General features: G+C 40.7%; 1 protein-coding gene across 2 annotated transcripts in view; it reads left to right on the top strand.

Annotated features, from left to right (window-relative positions):
* Window positions 1-19,213, top strand: part of PRPF40B (pre-mRNA processing factor 40 homolog B) — a 379,532-nt gene that overhangs the window by 261,708 nt on the left and 98,611 nt on the right. The window contains exon 23 of one of the 2 annotated variants that reach the window (XM_030196851.1): window positions 14,735-14,872. The exons of the other annotated variant lie outside the window; for it this stretch is intronic. Within the exon in view, the coding sequence (XP_030052711.1) occupies window positions 14,735-14,872 (138 nt within the window). The remainder of the gene's footprint in view (window positions 1-14,734; window positions 14,873-19,213) is intronic. 2 annotated transcript variants of the gene reach the window in all.

Raw genomic sequence — 19,213 nt, 5'->3', positions numbered from 1 at the left:
GGTAAATTGTCTTAATATCAGTAACAATTGTAAAACTCGGAGAGCAAATCCAAAAGTTGTTGGCAAGGCTGGTGCACAAGGCCTGGAACTATCTGCAGATCCTGGTGTCCATGACAGCAGCCCTGGACATGGTTCCATGGGCATAAGGACTCATGAGATCATTACAGAGAGTGTTGCTTTCGCCTTGGTCAACTCAGGCGTAGGATTACAATGTGAAGCTGCTGCTTCCAGTAGAAGTTAGAGCAGCATATCCTGCTCCAACAGAGCCTAGTGAAGAGCATGAAGTTGAAATTTTCCTCTTCATTGACAGTTATGAGGATACCATCATGAGTAGCATGGAGTATAATGTCAACACTGATCTGTCCAGGGCAATGGACCAGCCAGACTCAGTCGCTTGGAAACAGAGGCCATACAGAGGGTTTTACAGGATTTTTTTCCCAGTTGTTCATGGACAAGGGGTATAGATTTTCTCTAATAGATCCATGGTCCCTGCCTTTAGTATTTTGGGCAGAGGGATCTCTGAGACATATTTAAACGATTGTTGAAAGCATGTTATTTTACTGTTGCTTTAGGTGCATCCTCCAAAGGGGATTAGAGGTGACTGTGTTCCTGGCTTTTATCTTTTTATTACTTTTGTAAGAATGTGTTCTTGAAAGAATGTGCTGTACTATACAGATCAGGTGTTCTTTTCTTACTTTAATTTTAAATTGTATACTGCTGTGTTCTTATACTGCTATACCAAGTGGTATAGCAAATATAATAAACTGTTAACTATGATGGCATATATAGATGGGCAGGCAGAGAGACATTTACAGGTTCTTTCAATAACCTACATTACGAGAGTGGACAATGTATAGGCAGGTTACCTAAGTCAACTCAGTGGAATAGGAGCAGGTGAGTTTCATCTTTTCATGGATTGTGGACAGGTGGAGCAAACCACTGATGGATCTGATGGCTACCATGAGGAATACCAGGATCGGGCAGTCCAATACAGAAGTCTAGAGCTGTGGTTCTGAATGTGCAGCTTCTGCCATGGCTTCTTCATAGCCTTCTGTATATTTCTACCCCCCCCCCCCTTTTGCTGGCTGTTGATAGGCAAGCTATTACAGAGGATGGAGGCTTTCCAGGGGTTGGTGGTCCGTATGGCACTGGATTGGCCTAGATGACCTTGTTATGTGGCTCTAATGAGGTTCAAGTCAGACAGGTCTCTTAATGTAGGGGCTGGTAATTGTTAAAAGAATTTTACCAATAGTCATAAACACCAAGAGACCAAGTAGGCTTAAAGCAGTTAAAGCAGCTTTATTACTTGCAAGCAGACAACATCCAGGAGATTAATCCAGCACACAGGAGATAAATCCAACACACAAGCAGGAGGTTGTTGTCTAACTCTATACGAATTCCCCTATTATTATATACCTTCTTTCACATTAGATCAATTCCTATCCTGTTTGTCCAATTTCTATTCCCTTACATGGTCTATCTGCCCATTTTCCCATCTACATTTCTCCATGTCTTACCTCATCCTGCACCTGCATCATTACGTTTCATTTTCCCAGTAACCTCCTTTTGGATGAACTTCATGACCCATACAATTAGTACATTCTTGTACTTTTATTTACTTACATGCAGCTGTATCATACCTTCTAAGCTTGGATAAACATGTGTTATAAGCTATCCAAAAGCATGTCTAAGAACAAACTACAGTGCTTCTTGTCCATAAGCTGTATATGTAAAAAATGATTAACCCAATACTTTCCCTACAGTAATTCTAGATTATACAGCTCTATTCCATCTTATGACTGTTGAGAGGGGACAGTTGAAGAAGAGAGATTACTTGGAAGAATTCTTAACAAACTAGGAAGAAGTCTACCTTTCTGGTGTACATCAGAGTACAGAGGAGCTTGAGTTGTGGTGTAATGAGAAAGAAGAACCTTCTTTTTAGCTGATAATCCTGACTCCCTGCCGAATGACTTGCAGAAGGAGTCAGCACTAAGTTCCCTCAGGTTCCAAGTGGCAGAAATTGTTTGTTATAGGAAGCTGATTCAAAGAGTGCCTTTGACCTCACATCTGGATAAATCACATTTCATGAAAGAGGTAAAACACATTCCGTCTTTGTTAAGAATGATCATACCTTCGTGGGATCTCAACTTCGTTCTTGGGGCCTTAACATCACTATTTCTGTTTGGGGTTTGAACCCATTAGGGAAGAATCAATTAAGGATCTTGGCCTCAAGATCACCTTTCATGTGGCAGTCTGTTCAGCCAGAAGGAAATCTGAGTTAAATGCCCTGTCTTGCAGGGAACTGTTTCTGATCTTTTCAGATGTAGCTGTTTTGATCCACTTACCAATGTTTTTAACTATGGTGTATTGCCCTTCCATGTAAGCCAGGCAGCTTCCCTACCAATTTTCAGGAAGAAAGATTCCATGGAGAGCTTTAAGGAGCTTCATCTCCTTGATGTATTGAGAGTGTATTCTAACTTAAGGTTATGAAAGACTTCAGAAAACCAGACCATTTGTATGTACTGTTTAGTAGAGCAGAGAAAGGCAAGGTGGTTTCAAAAACTTTTATAGTCCGGTGGCTAATGGAGATGATAGGTTCAGCCTATGTTTTGAAAGAACTTAACAGTACTTATAGAGCTATGATCATCTTTGCACTTCTTTGCCAAACATTATAGTTTGAATATCTAGGCTAGGGACAAGTCTGCCTTTGGAGTAGCTATTATGAAGGCTGTCAAAGCAGGATCCCATCTGGTTTGGGTTGCTTTAGTACACCCATATAGCTTGACTGATTTGGTGGGATGAATAGGATGGATAAATTTAGTCCTACTTCTAATTTCTCTTTCCTTGAGTCCTACAGATCACTTCTTGAACCCATCCAGAGTAGGCAAATAATTTTCTTTAACAGTTTAAGTGTTTTTTAGGGGATCCATGTTTCAGCATCTTGGTTGTAAGGGGGGAGGTTGTTAGTTTGCTACAGAAATACTGGAGCTGCACAGGACCTTATATTAGTGTGATATCAGAGCTCTAGTTCTGTATCCTTATGCAGGTAGGTGGCAAACTCCGTGGGCCCAATATGCAAAGCAATTTTAGCAGGCAGGAAAGGCTGAATATTGGCTGGGACCCGCTTAAGTAAGAGTGGCACACTCTTGGCCAGTGCCTAGACATGGCCCAGCATTGAATATTGGGGCCTAATTCTGGCCATGACAGTCAGAATATTTACTGGCATACTTCTGGACTGGTCTGGTGGAAAAAATATTAGCAGGTATGACAAAATGTTTATCGTTTATTAAATTTGCTATACCGCTTTGTTGCGAACAAATTAAAGTGGTTTACACTAACACAATAAAAACAGATAGGGACGTCAAATTATGACAGGAAAAAACTAACTACTAATCATTCACACAAGAGAAATGAAAACATACCTACAAAGTAAAATACTTAAATGAATTTCAAAAAAATAATTCATACACTTCCCATCCACCATTCCAGATCTCTTGCCGCAGAATCAACCTGTACTTAAATAGAAAAAGCCTGTTGAAAAAGATGTGTTTTCAAAAGAGCATGGAATGAGGTGTAAGATGTTTCAAAACGGAGCTGCTGAGGTAGGGAATTCCAAAGTGCTGGGGAAAAAAGTAAAATGCACTTGATCTAGTAGATTTCCATCTCACTTTAGAGGGATGGGGAAGAACCAATCTATTATCATTTAAAGAACGTAAAGTACAAGAAGGAGTGTAAGAAATCACCAAGGAAGCAAGATGAGCTGAAAAGGCACTGTGAAGAACCTTATGGGGTTAGTGTAAGAATTTTTAACAATCTTAAGCTCAGTGGGTAACCAGTGAAGCTGGCAGAGAAGAGATGAAACATGATCAAAATGGGAAGCTCAGCAGAATATGCATTCTGCGGTATTTTGTAGAGGAAATAGATATATATGTGTTCCTGCTTGGTCAAGGTTGTAAGGAGTTTTGAAGACTTCACTACACCCTTGTTTTGCTTAGGTAAAATGATTAACACTTTTTTATAATCCAAAATGTGCAGTCCTCCCTCAATAGACTGCCCCCAATTTGATTGACTGCACTTTTTTGTCCTTTAGATTGTAAGCTCCTTTGAGCGGAGACTGTCCTTCTTTGTTAGATTGTACAGCGCTGCGTAACCCTGGTGGCACTTTAGAAATGTTATATAGTAGTAGTAGTAGTAGTAATACTGGGTATGAGGCCTAAGGAAAAGTAGAGGGACAACAAATAAGACTGACTCAAGTGAAAACCCATGAGTACAAAATGCTACTCCATTGTTGAGAATTTTCTTGTACAGTGGATACATTACCAGTTTCAGGAGTGAATCAGTTCAAACGGCAGTTGCAGAAGTTGAGCCAGTATCTCACTGAAATTTCTTGCTAGGAATTGTGGCTTCATATGTCATATGTAGCCAGACAATGGTAAGCGGCAGTAACACTAACATGTATTCTTACAGAATTTATTTTGAAAGGGTGAAGTAAATCAAAAAGATTTTGCACAGGATATGAAAAAGAACAGGAGTTGTCAATGGCATATCAACAGGAAAATAACTTCCATTAATGGACATAAGAGGTTCTGACAGACTGTTTCCTGAACTGTAAGAATACCCGGGCTACTTTCTCTGAACAGCCAAGCAAAGGGATTACTGTTGTTTCAATATTTGTGGCAATGCCAGCATGGAGACTGGATGAAGAAGAGCTGCCTGGTCCTGGATGATCCAAAGGAATAAGAAGATCAGCTTATAACCTTTATTGGTGAAGGAGGCAGACAAATTTTGCTGTAGGAGCAAGGGGCCAGTGTTCCTAAATCCTCCTGTAATTTGGCCAGAGATTTCAGTAGTATTTATTAATTTATTAATTATTGGGTTTTATTAACCGCCCTTTGGTCTGTCCCTTATCAAAAACACATCTAGCATCCTGAAATGGTAAAGCTTCCTAGAGCAAAACTCATAAACTTTTCTGTTGGATAAAAGTTGCAAAGAAATGTCTGGAAAACCCACAGCCAGAAGATCCATTTAGGTGGCACCTCTACAACTGGGAGCTCAGGTCCCATTATGAAATACTAGTGTAACCCAATATTGGAGGGCCTAACATTTAGGTTCCTGCAATTACACCAGGCATAGAGCTAGCATCTAAATGCAGCAGGAATTCGTATAACTTACAGTATTCTGTAAGTTATGCAAGTAAGTGGGAGCCCTGACCATGCTCTACCCATGTGTATGCCCCCCCCCCCTTGCAAATATGCACTGTGTAACTTGCACAGTATTTACAGAATATCACTTAGGTGCCATGCTGGCATTTTCATGGGTATGTGTACAAATACACATGTAAGAGCTGGTATTCTAGACATTTACAGAAGAACAGCAACCCTTGCAGTCACACAAACAAGTCAAACACAGTGAGGGTGACAAATGATTGAACAGCAGATGATGTCCAATGTATTGTACCTTTATTGCAACATCCAAGACTGGACATGAGTCGTGTTTTGCCTTCCTCAGGAGTGTAAAACCTAAAATACATATATACAGAAATTGAATCGATAAAAAATTAAATAAATAAATACAGCGATATCTTGACACAGCATGAGTACATAAAGAGATATTGACACAATATAAATAAATAAAAGTTAAAATGAAATGTAGCCATGCAACATAAACATATATAATATTATTATACAGAAACGGTGAATAATGTAACCTCCTATTGGATATATGAAATTCTTAGCGAGCCTCTGTAAAATATATACGAAGTCTTATACCTAAAAAAGGAAGAACATCTTAAAAACCAGAAATATACAGTGGTGGAAATAAGTATTTGATCCCTTGCTGATTTTGTAAGTTTGCCCACTGACAAAGACATGAGCAGCCCATAATTGAAGGGTAGGTTATTGGTAACAGTGAGAGATAGCACATCACAAATTAAATCCGGAAAATCACATTGTGGAAAGTATATGAATTTATTTGCATTCTGCAGAGGGAAATAAGTATTTGATCCCCCACCAACCAGTAAGAGATCTGGCCCCTACAGACCAGGTAGATGCTCCAAATCAACTCGTTACCTGCATGACAGACAGCTGTCGGCAATGGTCACCTGTATGAAAGACACCTGTCCACAGACTCAGTGAATCAGTCAGACTCTAACCTCTACAAAATGGCCAAGAGCAAGGAGCTGTCTAAGGATGTCAGGGACAAGATCATACACCTGCACAAGGCTGGAATGGGCTACAAAACCATCAGTAAGACGCTGGGCGAGAAGGAGACAACTGTTGGTGCCATAGTAAGAAAATGGAAGAAGTACAAAATGACTGTCAATCGACAAAGATCTGGGGCTCCACGCAAAATCTCACCTCGTGGGGTATCCTTGATCATGAGGAAGGTTAGAAATCAGCCTACAACTACAAGGGGGGAACTTGTCAATGATCTCAAGGCAGCTGGGACCACTGTCACCACGAAAACCATTGGTAACACATTACGACATAACGGATTGCAATCCTGCAGTGCCCGCAAGGTCCCCCTGCTCCGGAAGGCACATGTGACGGCCCGTCTGAAGTTTGCCAGTGAACACCTGGATGATGCCGAGAGTGATTGGGAGAAGGTGCTGTGGTCAGATGAGACAAAAATTGAGCTCTTTGGCATGAACTCAACTCGCCGTGTTTGGAGGAAGAGAAATGCTGCCTATGACCCAAAGAACACCGTCCCCACTGTCAAGCATGGAGGTGGAAATGTTATGTTTTGGGGGTGTTTCTCTGCTAAGGGCACAGGACTACTTCACCGCATCAATGGGAGAATGGATGGGGCCATGTACCGTACAATTCTGAGTGACAACCTCCTTCCCTCCGCCAGGGCCTTAAAAATGGGTCGTGGCTGGGTCTTCCAGCACGACAATGACCCAAAACATACAGCCAAGGCAACAAAGGAGTGGCTCAGGAAGAAGCACATTAGGGTCATGGAGTGGCCTAGCCAGTCACCAGACCTTAATCCCATTGAAAACTTATGGAGGGAGCTGAAGCTGCGAGTTGCCAAGCGACAGCCCAGAACTCTTAATGATTTAGAGATGATCTGCAAAGAGGAGTGGACCAAAATTCCTCCTGACATGTGTGCAAACCTCATCATCAACTACAGAAGACGTCTGACCGCTGTGCTTGCCAACAAGGGTTTTGCCACCAAGTATTAGGTCTTGTTTGCCAGAGGGATTAAATACTTATTTCCCTCTGCAGAATGCAAATAAATTCATATACTTTCCACAATGTGATTTTCCGGATTTAATTTGTGATGTGCTATCTCTCACTGTTACCAATAACCTACCCTTCAATTATGGGCTGCTCATGTCTTTGTCAGTGGGCAAACTTACAAAATCAGCAAGGGATCAAATACTTATTTCCACCACTGTATCTATTCATATGGTATAAAGGAGACAAAAAACAAAAAAGTATGTATAAAACTATGCCTGAATAATAGGGGACACCATTTCTATTAAAGTGGATGGATAGTAATAAATGTATAAACATAAATCTTATGAAAAATACTTTGGTATAGAAAAATAAAATAAAAAATCATAAAAAGTAAAAAAGATAAAAGCAGTCTAAAACTCTGTCCAGGGGTTAATATTCTACTTATAAAAAGTGTGTGTATTGGTACTAGAAACTTTGTTAATGGGTGGTAGAGGAGGGTGGCGCGTGTGCATGGAAAGGTCCATCCAATTTACCTCAGGGCCCATCCAAAATACTGAGTCTGACTACGCCTCTGAACTTGAACCATGGATACAATGTTATTAAGTTTTGTTCATTATCCCAATGTGTACCTATGACTATAGTTAGCAGCAGAAATGTAAGGAAGAAAACTAGAAATAGAAATGTAGATAATTTGGTGCAGGTTAAATTGGATATTCTATCAGTAGAGGCTATTTACTTCAATGCTTGTTCAGTTGCAACAAAAAAGAACTTGTTGGCGATTAGAGATAGAGAACCTGGTTTGGTTTTAATTACAGAAACCTGGCTTCCAGAGAAAAACTCCCCTCTGATTTTATCAATATGTCCATCAGGCTACAAAATTATTCATTGAAAGGACAGAAAGGGTGGAGGTTTGGCCCTGATATATAAAGATTTGTATTATTTTAAAATTACAGATAGTAGTACAGACAAGACTTGAGAATTTAAATTTTTAAATAGTGGAAATTAAAATACTATGGGATTAATTCTAATATATAGCCCTCCTGGAAATTGGAATCTGGTACAGAAAAAGATTTCAGAAATAATTAGTTAATTTGTAATTAGATTTGATACGTTGATATTAATGGGTGACCTAAATTTACACCTGGAAAATGGCTTGGATCCATCAGTCGGTTTAAGGAATTACTGACTTCATTGAATTTTGAGATATAACAAGGGTCATATGTTAGAAATGATAGTATACACTAAGGATAATGGTACTGAATCCCTGATTGGTAACATTTCTTGGGAGCCAATGATTTGGATGGATCATTATCTGGCTACATTTTACTTGAGAATTTTAGATAATATGAATATTACAGGAAAGAATGAGATTCCAGGAAAATATATTATGTCTCGTAAATATCCAGACCAAGATACTTTTTGAAAAGAAGTAATAGAGAACTCAGAATTACTGTCTACAAATGCATAGACTAGGATTCAATCTTGGGACAAGACTGTAAAGCAGATAGATTGGCTCCTTTACATAAAATATAGAGAAATAAACAGCTAGATAATCCCTGGTTCACAGAATCATTGCAGGTTTTAAAAAGGATGTGTAAAAAGTATGAACGGACATGGAAGAAAACAAGGAAAAGAGGACTATCAGAATTAGCAGAATGGTATTAGAGATGATAAGAGAGCAATACAAAATCTAAATTGCAATTCATTGACAACCAGATAGAGGATTCAGAATATTCATCCAAAATTGTATTTATCATCTGTAGAACTTTGACGAATATTGATAGAACTAAATGTGTTCCAGATTCATTACAGCCATCAACTGAACAACTAGTTAATTTTTTCCAACTGATAGTAAATGCTATTCAGAAGTTATTTTCTGGAAAAAAATAACAACAATAATAATAATTAGCTGGAATTACTAGAACGTCAAATAAGAAAAGAAGAGGAAGTGCCTGCAGATAGAAATTGGAATGAATTTCCAATATCGCTGCTCTCGTGATAGGTAAAATAATAAAAAGAATTGCAAAAAAAAAAAAAAGATTTCCTTTGGACATCTTCCCATCTTTTTATTTAACATCTATACCATCGTCGCTCTTGTTCTGGCTCACTAAGGGGGTCTTTTACTAAGGTGTGCTCACATTTTTGGCACGCGTTAAATGTTAGAGATGCCAATGAATTCCTATGGGCATCTCTCATGTTTAGCGTGCCCACAATTTTAGCGTGTGCTAAAAACGTGAGCACGCCTTAGTAAAAGACGCCCTAAGGGCTTCTTTTAAAGCTGCACTGCAGATTCTTGGTGTGGCAAATGAGAGGAAGACCAATTCATGTGGGCTTCCTCTCATTTACCACACTGGAATCGCTAGCGCAGCTTTGTAAAAGAAGCCCTAAGCTTATTAATAATATACTATTGGAGGGTAACTATCCCACAGAAATTGCATCTATGTTCTTGACACCTATACAAAAAAACATAGATGGAGAACTTACACAAGAAGAAAATTATAGCCCAGTAGCCAGTATTCCATAGTTGGCAAAACTTGTGGAGCTGATTGTGAATATTCAATTCTCTTTATTTTTGGAGGAATCTGGATATTTACATTTTTCTCAGCATGGATTTCGTTCTATGCATAGTACAGAAACTAAGTGTTAACAACTGAGATAAAGAAATACTTATCGGTGGGTGCTGAGGTTTTGTTACTGCACTTTGATATCTCGGCGGCATTAGATGCCATTAACCATGAGCTGTTCCTTTTTAGACTGAGCAAAATAGGAATTGGAGGGACAGTGCTCAAATGGTTTTCTTCATTGTTAAATTCTAGACAATACACAGTTTTGAAGAATGGTATGATGTCCAGTAGTTGGAAATCGTGTTGCGGGGTTCCTCAGGGATCTTCCCTGTCCCCTCAACTTTTCAACGTTTATATGAGCCATAGGAGGATATTTGCAGTCTTTGAATATTTTCTCTTTATCGTATGTGGACAACATTTTTGTTCTTTGTCCAGTGCAAAAATCTCTAGATAACAGTTTCTTATTGATAAAGCATTATATAGTATTGATTTAGAAGTGGGCATTTGCACATTTTTTTAAAACTTAATACACAAAAAAACAAATTGGTATGGTTTAGTGACTGTCAGAAAGTTGCTTCAGAAACAATTACCTTTTCCTCAGGAACTTAATTAAAGATCGAATCAAACTTCAGAGTGTGGGGAATAATATTAGATTCTAATCTCACTTATAAATATCAGATTAACGTTCTAGTAAGAAAATTTTTTTCCATCTACATAAATTAGGAGCTATAAAATCTTCTTTGAGCCCATCTGGTTTTAGAACTATCGTACAGGCAATTCTGATCCCTCTACTCAATTATTGCAATTCACTGTATTATAATATTAGCAATCAGCAATTGAACCATTTACAGCTTTTGCAAAATATTGCTGCTCATTTGATATTTGGCTTGGGAAAGTCTTAACGAGGCTAGTCTTTTATTACAACAAATACATTGGCTAAAAATAGAAGCACATATTAAATTTACAGTTGCATGCCAAGTTCATAAAAGTGTTTATGGGAAGAATTTGATTCTGGTGGGAGAATTGCTACCACCTGTGGGCGCTAGAAGGAACTTGAGCAGCTAAGAAAATTTGATACTTGATATACCTATTGTGTGGAATTTGAAGTTGAAATCAGTTTGTGAACATTTTTTTACTTTCAAGGTCCAAAGGTTTGGAATACTATTCCAGTTTCTATACGGACTATAGTTAGTCTATTTTGGAAAGTTTTAAATCTAATGGTATATTAGCAGTCTATTGTAATAATGTCAGCCATGTCCATCTAGGGTATTCTCTTGCTTGTAAACTGTTAAAGCCAACAGCTTCACTAATTCACTTTCCCAACCAGTTATGAAAATCTACTTCTACTATCGCCCAATCACTTCCTCTCTCTTCTCTACTTAATCTCTACACACTACTAACTGTATCTGATATTCTGGAATGACAATGTCATAACAAAACTATGTAAGCCACATTGAGCCTGCAAATAGGTGGGATAATGTGGGATACAAATGCAATAAATAATAATAATAATAGAAGGAATCCTGTGCAGCTGGAATGGATCCTCAGGAGCTTAGTCGAGATCGGGTGGCAGAGCCGGTGGTGCAAGGTGGGGTTGGTGGCTGGGAGGCGGGGATAGTGCTAGGCAGACTTATATGGTCTGTGCCAGAGCCGGTGGTGGGAGGCGGGGATAGTGCTGGGCAGACTTATACGGTCTGTGCCAGAGCCGGTGGTGGGAGGCTGGGCTGGTGGTTGGGAGGCGGGGATAGTGCTTGGCAGACTTATATGGTCTGTGCCAGAGCCGGTGGTGGGAGGCGGGGCTGGTGGTTGGTAGGCGGGGATAGTGCTGGGCAGACTTATATGGTCTGTGCCCTGAAGAGGACAGGTACAAATCAAAGTAGGGTATACACAAAAAGTAGCACATATGAATTTATCTTGTTGGGCAGACTGGATGGACCGTGCAGGTCTTTTTCTGCCGTCATCTACTATGTTACTATGTAGAAGTATTGAATTAGAATAGAATACATCTTTGTGATGGACTGGAAAGCCCAAGTTTGTTTGGGTATTTCTGATATCCCTGCACAGGGGTTCTGGATTCAGGTTGCTCATGTGCTTTTGTAGAGAGACCCTCTTCCTGACGAATGCTAGGAAAGAAGTATCTTCTGGAAGTGAAATGTTACTAGTTGGTAAACGTGGATCTGGCAATAAGTATATAAGTATTGCCATACTGGGAAAGACCAAAGGTCCATCAAGCCCAGCATCCTGTTTCCAACAGAGGCCAATCCAGGTCACAATACCTGGCAAGATCCCAAAGAGCAATGGAGTCTTAAACATTTGAATCTGTGACCTCAGTCACCCTTTTTCCTAAAGTGTTTGGACTCCTGACTTACCTAGAGGATGATTCCTTTGTGAAATTTTGTTCTGAAGCAGATCTATTTTTGTAGTCGCTCTCCTGCCAGATAGAAGAAGGGTGTGGAGCTGGGGTTCTCAACCCAGTCTTCGAGACACACCTAGCCAGTCAAGTTTTCAGGATATCTACAATGAATATGTATAAGATACATTTGCATGCATTACCTTCCTTGTATGCAAATCTCTCATATGCATATTATTTGCAGGATATCCTGAAAACCTGACTGGCTAGGTGTGTCCTGAGGACTGGGTTGAGAACCATTAGTGTAGAGATAGGACCAGAGGTGACTGCAGTGAAACACTAGAGGTCACAAGAACAACCTGAAAGCTTGTAAGGTGTTAAACCAGTAAGACATGAATCATCTTATTAAGACCCTCTTTCTAGACCAGCAGATACCCATCTAATGTGCATGGGATGCAGGAATTCCTTTTGGGGAAACTAAGGTGTATCCAGGCCTAGAGGTTGCTTGAGAAGGCAAAATCAAGTTAAATGCTATGTTCCACTCAAAGAAAACAATGAAAATGTCACGTGTCTTGAAGCAGAAAGACCAGCTTCTGGAAGACTGGCAAAACAATACAAATCCACAACGGAAACAAAAACGGGCGGGGAAAAGCTGAGGAGGTAGAAGATGCTCTTCTTCGGTGGTTTTCTCGAGTCAGGAGCAGACAGTTTCCGGTCAGTGGTCCACTGCTTATGGAGAAAGCTAACCAGCTAGCAGAAAGTCTTGGACTAACTGAATTCAAAGCCACTGTTGGATGGTTGGAAAGATGGAAGGAAGGAACAGCATAAAATTCAAGAAACAGCATGGTGAGAAACAAGACGCTGATGACTTTGGTGCTGAAAATTGGGTTGTTTCAGTTCTTCCTACAATCTTGAACGAGTTTGCACCTCGTGACATTTTCAATGCTGATGAAAACGGTCTCTACTGGTGAGCAATTCCTGATGGAACACTTGCATTCAACATACCGAAACTACTGGAAGTAAAACATTGACAGACCGACTGACAATCCTCCTTTGCTGCAATATGGATGGGAGTGAAAAGCTAGAACCCCTCGTCATTGGAAAGAGCAAACAGCCCCGTTGCTTCAAGAATGTTAAGAGACTTCCTGTGTCATACGAGGCTAACGCAAATTCATGGATAACTGGGGAAATTTGGAAGGAGTGGCTAAAGAAGTTTAACACTAGAATGCAGGCACAAAAGCGTCAGATTTTGCTGCTTTGTGATAATTTTGCTGCTTTGTGATAATTGTGCTGCACACAGGGATGATGTCAGGCTGTCTAACGTCAAGGTGGTCTTCCTGCCACCAAACACTACCTCTCTGATCCAACCTATGGATCAGGGCAAAATAGCCAATTTCAAACAACATTATCGGGCTCTTGTGCTACGTCATCTGATGAGCGTTATGGATGACCAGACTGGTAAGGATAAACGTGCTGTTGAACTGGCTCGTAATCTATCACTGTTGGATTCCCTACATACGCAGAAAGAAGCCTGGAATGTTACACAGGCAACCATTGTGAACTGCTACAAGCGGGCAAGATTTGTTAAGGATGTGGAGAGGGACGAAACAGGTGCAGCTGTTGCAAATGCGTCAGATGAGCAGGTTATTGACATCCCAGCCAGTGTTAACTGAAGAGGAGTTCCATCGCTACGTAGCTGTTGATTACAGCTGAAGACAACACTGATGTCGAGATATGCGCCTACACGCAGTCAATAACGGCTGATGATGGAACAGATGAAGAAATGAGCAGCGAGGCAAATGCTGACGAAATTCAACAACCTCCTGTCACTTTTGCAAGAGCACTGGAGAGTCTCAACACCGCGTGGGCCTATCTGGAGGCCACTGGATGTCAGTGCTATGACAGTTTTTACCGTCTGGCAGACGTAGTCTGTGGAACTCAGAGACCCAAGAGTGTACAGAGGACTATAACTGATTACTTCAAGCAAGCCTAATGTCAGTTAACTGAGACTGTATACTGTACATATAATAATAAACAGCACTGAACATATGTTTATCAGATGTCAAGCTTCTTTGGGTCACAATGGTTAAGTGCACGCTCCGGTTAACTGCACGCATTTCTTTGGTCCCAGATCTTTGCACTTAAACGGATTGCACTGTATATCTATACTTATATCTGTCTAGATGGATTTATGTATTGAGATTTATTGACTGCCTTTATGAAGAGATTCACCCTAGGCTGTGTAGAACAAGTATAGCTTGACATAAACAGCTTACATTCCTTTAACAGCATAGCAATAGTAAAATGACCAAATGTAAGCATAGAATACAACCAATGAGGTAGACTTGGGGATAGGAAAATTTAGTTATAGTAATAGCAGTGACATGCTGGGGATGCTGGCATCAGAGAGTTTATAGTATTTTGGGGATGCTTCTAGCAACATATAAATAATTATATAGGTTTACTTAATTTGAGTCCATGAACAGCAACATATTCAAAATGAATAACCAGGTGGCTGCAGCTATTCAGAAATTCTGTCTTAACCTTAACACTCCAGTGGTGGTTTGTGTGGGTGGGGGTTGTTAGACCAGTGAATATGTTTTTTGGACAGCTGGACAGTCCTCAGTTTTTCCCTTTAGTTGCTGGAGAAGGCAGAGGCCCGGGAACATGAGCGAGAGAAGGAGGAAGAGCGTCACCTGCGAAGAAAAGAAGCTGCGTTTAAGAATATGCTGAAGCTAGCAGCCCCACCTCTAGAACCAGACTGCAGCTGGGAGGACGTAAGAACTTTAATGTCCCATAACTCCCCCACCTACCAAATAACATGCTAAGGCTTTGATAAGTGTCTAATCTTTCTCTTGATATCCATCCCTTCCCTGACCCAGAATGACTGAAGTCTGATACACAAGAAACAAATGGGCAGGTGTTCCACAAGATCCAAAATAGACGACAAAACAGCAGATCGTTGATAATAAGAATCCAAAGCTGTCCAAATTTATTCACCATATACAAAAAATAAATACTTAAATAATTAAAAGACCAACATGGTCATGTTTCATTCTTAAAAAGTCTGTGTCAGGGCTGTTAAAAGACCTAGAGGTGTTGTCCTAATGTATCACATATTGGTAAAAGCTTCTTGTGGTGTATAAATTTGGACAGCTTTGAATTCTTATCAACAATATGCTGTTTTGTTGAAAAGTCTGATACATCCAGTCCCCCTGGTGATGGTGATATTACACATTGCCTTTCTAATGACAGGGTGTGAGTTCACAGTGTCTCTGTATGATGTCTGGACTCTTGACATTACACAACACTATCCCCCTTTAATAACTGGCTTCTGATCTCACATTTTTGTTCTTTCCATAGATACTGAGCTCTGATCTCGAGAGATCAGCCACAAAAAGTGGTGGAAGACTCAGTCCCTATGACTGTAGAACGTTCAAAGAGTAGGGTAGACAGGCTCTTTCAAAAGACACAAAGGAGATGCAATAATTCTTATATGTAAGAATTTATTGAAACAACGCCAAAGACTTGACACAGCAGTCACGTTGTGGCGCATAGGCACCTGCCTCAGGAGTCTGAAAATTTAGTGTACAATAGGGTATGTTGTGCATCCAATGTTATGCACAGGAAAAACAGGAAGTATTACTGTACTCAGTGGTTACTGTATGTGATTGTCTACAGAATCATATGCTTTCTGCAGTTGGGACATTGAGCTGTGTTTTAATGAAGTAAATTATTACTCAGTAATACTTCCTCTTTTCCCTGTACATAACATCAGATGTACAACAATACCCTATTGTACACCGTAGTTTCAGACTCCTGAGGCAGGCACCTATACTCCGAAACACGGCTGCTGTGTCGAGCCTTTGGTGTAGTTCCAATAAATTCTTACATATAAGAATTATTGCATCTCCCTTGTATCTTACGTAAGAGCCTATCTACCTTACTCTTTGGTTTGTACATGTGGGCTCTGATCTCACAATATCTGTTTCTTCTCTTCAGACCATTCCTGGTGAGAGGTTATATACCAAACTACTGAGTAATATAAGCATATAAGGTATTGTGCAGCCCTGGATCATCTAGTATTTCTCAGTTTCACAGCAAAGATAGATGAGTGACTGTGCAGTCTATGGCTCTGGTCTTCTCTGGGTGCACCAATTTGGCCCAACAAAGATAAAAATTACTTCATTCTACAGAAAATTTGAAGAAAAAAAAAAACAGTACAGCTTGCAATGTGGAGTCAGGTCAGTTTTGGTCTTTTCTCAGGGGGTGTACACCCTGTTGCTATGGGCCCCCCCCCCCCATGTCCTCTGCCCTTAGGAGGGCCTGTGCCTCAGCCCCCTTGCCTGCTGATCTGGGGAAGGGTTCCTTAAGGGCCCCTGTGGAGAGAAGGAAGTAACTGCTCTACAAAAAACAAAAAAGTTATGTTAAGACCTGCAGAACAGAGCCTTTTCCCTGGAGTTACACCTCCAGATTTGCTAAGCGATTGCATTTCTCCTTTGGGGGGGAAGGGGGGGCGGTTGTGGTGGAACACTAGTTCAGCCGGTCACAACAAGGATGCTCTTGGAACGCCATGTTGGCCTCCTCAGAGAAGCTCCATCGCTGCACCACATGGTGCTGAGTGGTGGATTGTTAGCAGCAATCTCTCCTGTGCCTGCACAAAATTGGCCAATGGTGATGGGAGGGTTTAAGTTTCCTCCAAGGAGTTTGCACAGTCGGGACCAGAGGAGCAGCCAGGTGCATCTGCAAATGGTCCAGGCTGCTTTAAGACTTCATTAGTGGCAGAAAACTCTGCCATCTTGGAAACTGTAGTACAAGCACAGACTCTGGAGGAAGAGTCCCCGAGGCTCATCAGACATGATGTTGCAGGTCTGATGACTCCCTTTTCTCCAGAGTTTGTGCTTCTTTTACACCAGGCCTTTTGCCTGAAGCAGGGTTTGCCAGGTCCTTCTCATACTGAACTCCCTGAGTTCTGAGCAGTTGAGTCCCTTGGGGGCCTGTGAGATACAAGACTTGGAATCTGTGGGTTCCATGGCACCTGTGAATGAGGGCTTGAACTGGTTGAATTCCTGAGACAAAGAGCTGCAGGAGAATGGATATCCCCCCAGGGAAAGATCTTTCTGTGGTCCAAATTTTCTATAGACCTGAGTTCCCTGGCTTGATTTTTTTTTTCAGGTTCGCCACATTCTTGGTTTGTTGGAAAACCATCCCCCGGTGGCCAGAAAGGCATACGGAAGTCAGCAAAGACCTTTCCATTTAATGATCTCAAGGAGATAGTGGAAGCCGAACGGGAAGCCCCGGATGCAGCATTAAGAATTGGCTAAAAAAAAAAAAATGGAATTTGATATACTGCCTTTCTGTGGGTACAACCAAAGTGGTTCACATATACTCTTTGCAGGTACTTTTTCTGCCCTAGTGAACTCACGATCTAAGTTTTTATACCTGGGGCATGAAGAGTAAAGTGACTTGGCCATGGTCACAAGGAGTGGGAATTGAACCCAGTTCCCCAGGTTCTTAGTCCATTGCACTAACCATTAGGCTACTCCTCCACTCTGGAGGATCTATCAGCTTCCCTTGCTGGATCTTCACAGTTTTAGGTTGCCATAGATAGATGCCCTAGTTACAGCAGTTACTAAGAAGACAACAATCGCAGTTGAGGGTAGAGTGGTGCTCTCTTGAAGAGAACCTTGAGGTGTTGGCTTGAGCTTTGCAAGTGGCCATCTGTGGTGGTTTTTTTTAATTTAATATTTATAATTTGCAAATATTAACACAAGTAAATGCACTTGTTACAGAAAAATAAGGCAAAAACATTAAAGAAAATTTCACACAGAAATACCAAGAAAAACTCTCTTAGATCAAAATCTAGAATGGGGCGGAGCCCTGAAACTAAATGGAGATGGTACAAAAACAGGCAAAGAAAAAAGGAAATAGCAATAATTCAAAAAAATCTTCAGACTTCATTATATTTATTTATTTATTTGTTCCATTTGTATCCCACATTTTCCTACCTATTTGCAGGCTCAATGTGGCTTACAGCTATTATTTAATTCCAATGGAGATCCTCTTAAGGTCTAGAAAAGCTGTTAGCTGTGCTGGAACAAGAAAGATATACTTATTTCCCAAATAGCCATCCAAGCACTTGCATGGGTATGCTAACAAAAAAATAGCTTCCAAACTTTGTCTCTACACCAGTGATTTTCAACTTTTTACATCTCGCGGCACATTTACAAGGCACAAAAATTGTCAAGGCACACCACTGAAATCTAATCCATACCTGCCTGTTCCCGCTAAAATCCATTCCATCCCCACCCATACCTGTAACCTTCAGAAATAGTTATTTCATTTAATTATGCTACTGAAATACATTAGAGCACCAATAGAACTGCTACTGGGAAACTGGAGCTTGATGGACTGTTACAGGTTCCTACACAGACACCACATACCAGCAGAACACTTCAGTTGCAGATGCAACATGACTCTCACCTGATACAAAATAGGGAACCACAGAAAACATGCAGACAAAAACTGAAAGCAGAGATAGCAGACTCTACATGTCTTGCAACACCAGAAAAATGATGATACTAAACTCTGCAACACGATGGACACCCTGGAGGGTGTGAATGACATGAGGAAGGACCTAGCGAAGCTAGAGGAATGGACCGATATTTGGCAACTAAGGTTTAATCCCAAAAAATGCAGGGTCATGCACTTGGGTCGCAAAACTCCGAGGGAACAGTACAGTATAGGGGGTGAAGTGCTTCAGTGTGCGAAGAAAGAGCAGGACTTGGGGGTGATTGTGTCTGATGACCTTAAAGCTTTCAAACAGGTAGAAAAAGCGACGGCCAAAGCCAGAAGGATGCTTGGATGCATAAAGAAAGGCATGACCAGCAGGAAAAAGGAGGTGATAGTGCCGTTGTATAAGTCTCTGGTGAGGCCTCATTTGGAGTACTGCGTGCAGTTCTGAAGACCGCACCTACGGAAAGATATAAACAGGATGGAGTCGGTCCAGAGGACGGCTACGAAATTAATAAACGGTCTTGAATGCAAAAATTATAGGGACAGGTTTATGAACCTCAACATGTATATGCTGGGAGAGAGGAGACATGATAGAAACATTT

Source organism: Microcaecilia unicolor, chromosome 3 (assembly GCF_901765095.1).
Source record: "Microcaecilia unicolor chromosome 3, aMicUni1.1, whole genome shotgun sequence".
NCBI lineage: Eukaryota > Metazoa > Chordata > Amphibia > Gymnophiona > Siphonopidae > Microcaecilia > Microcaecilia unicolor.
This window is presented reverse-complemented; position numbering and strand designations above follow the sequence as displayed.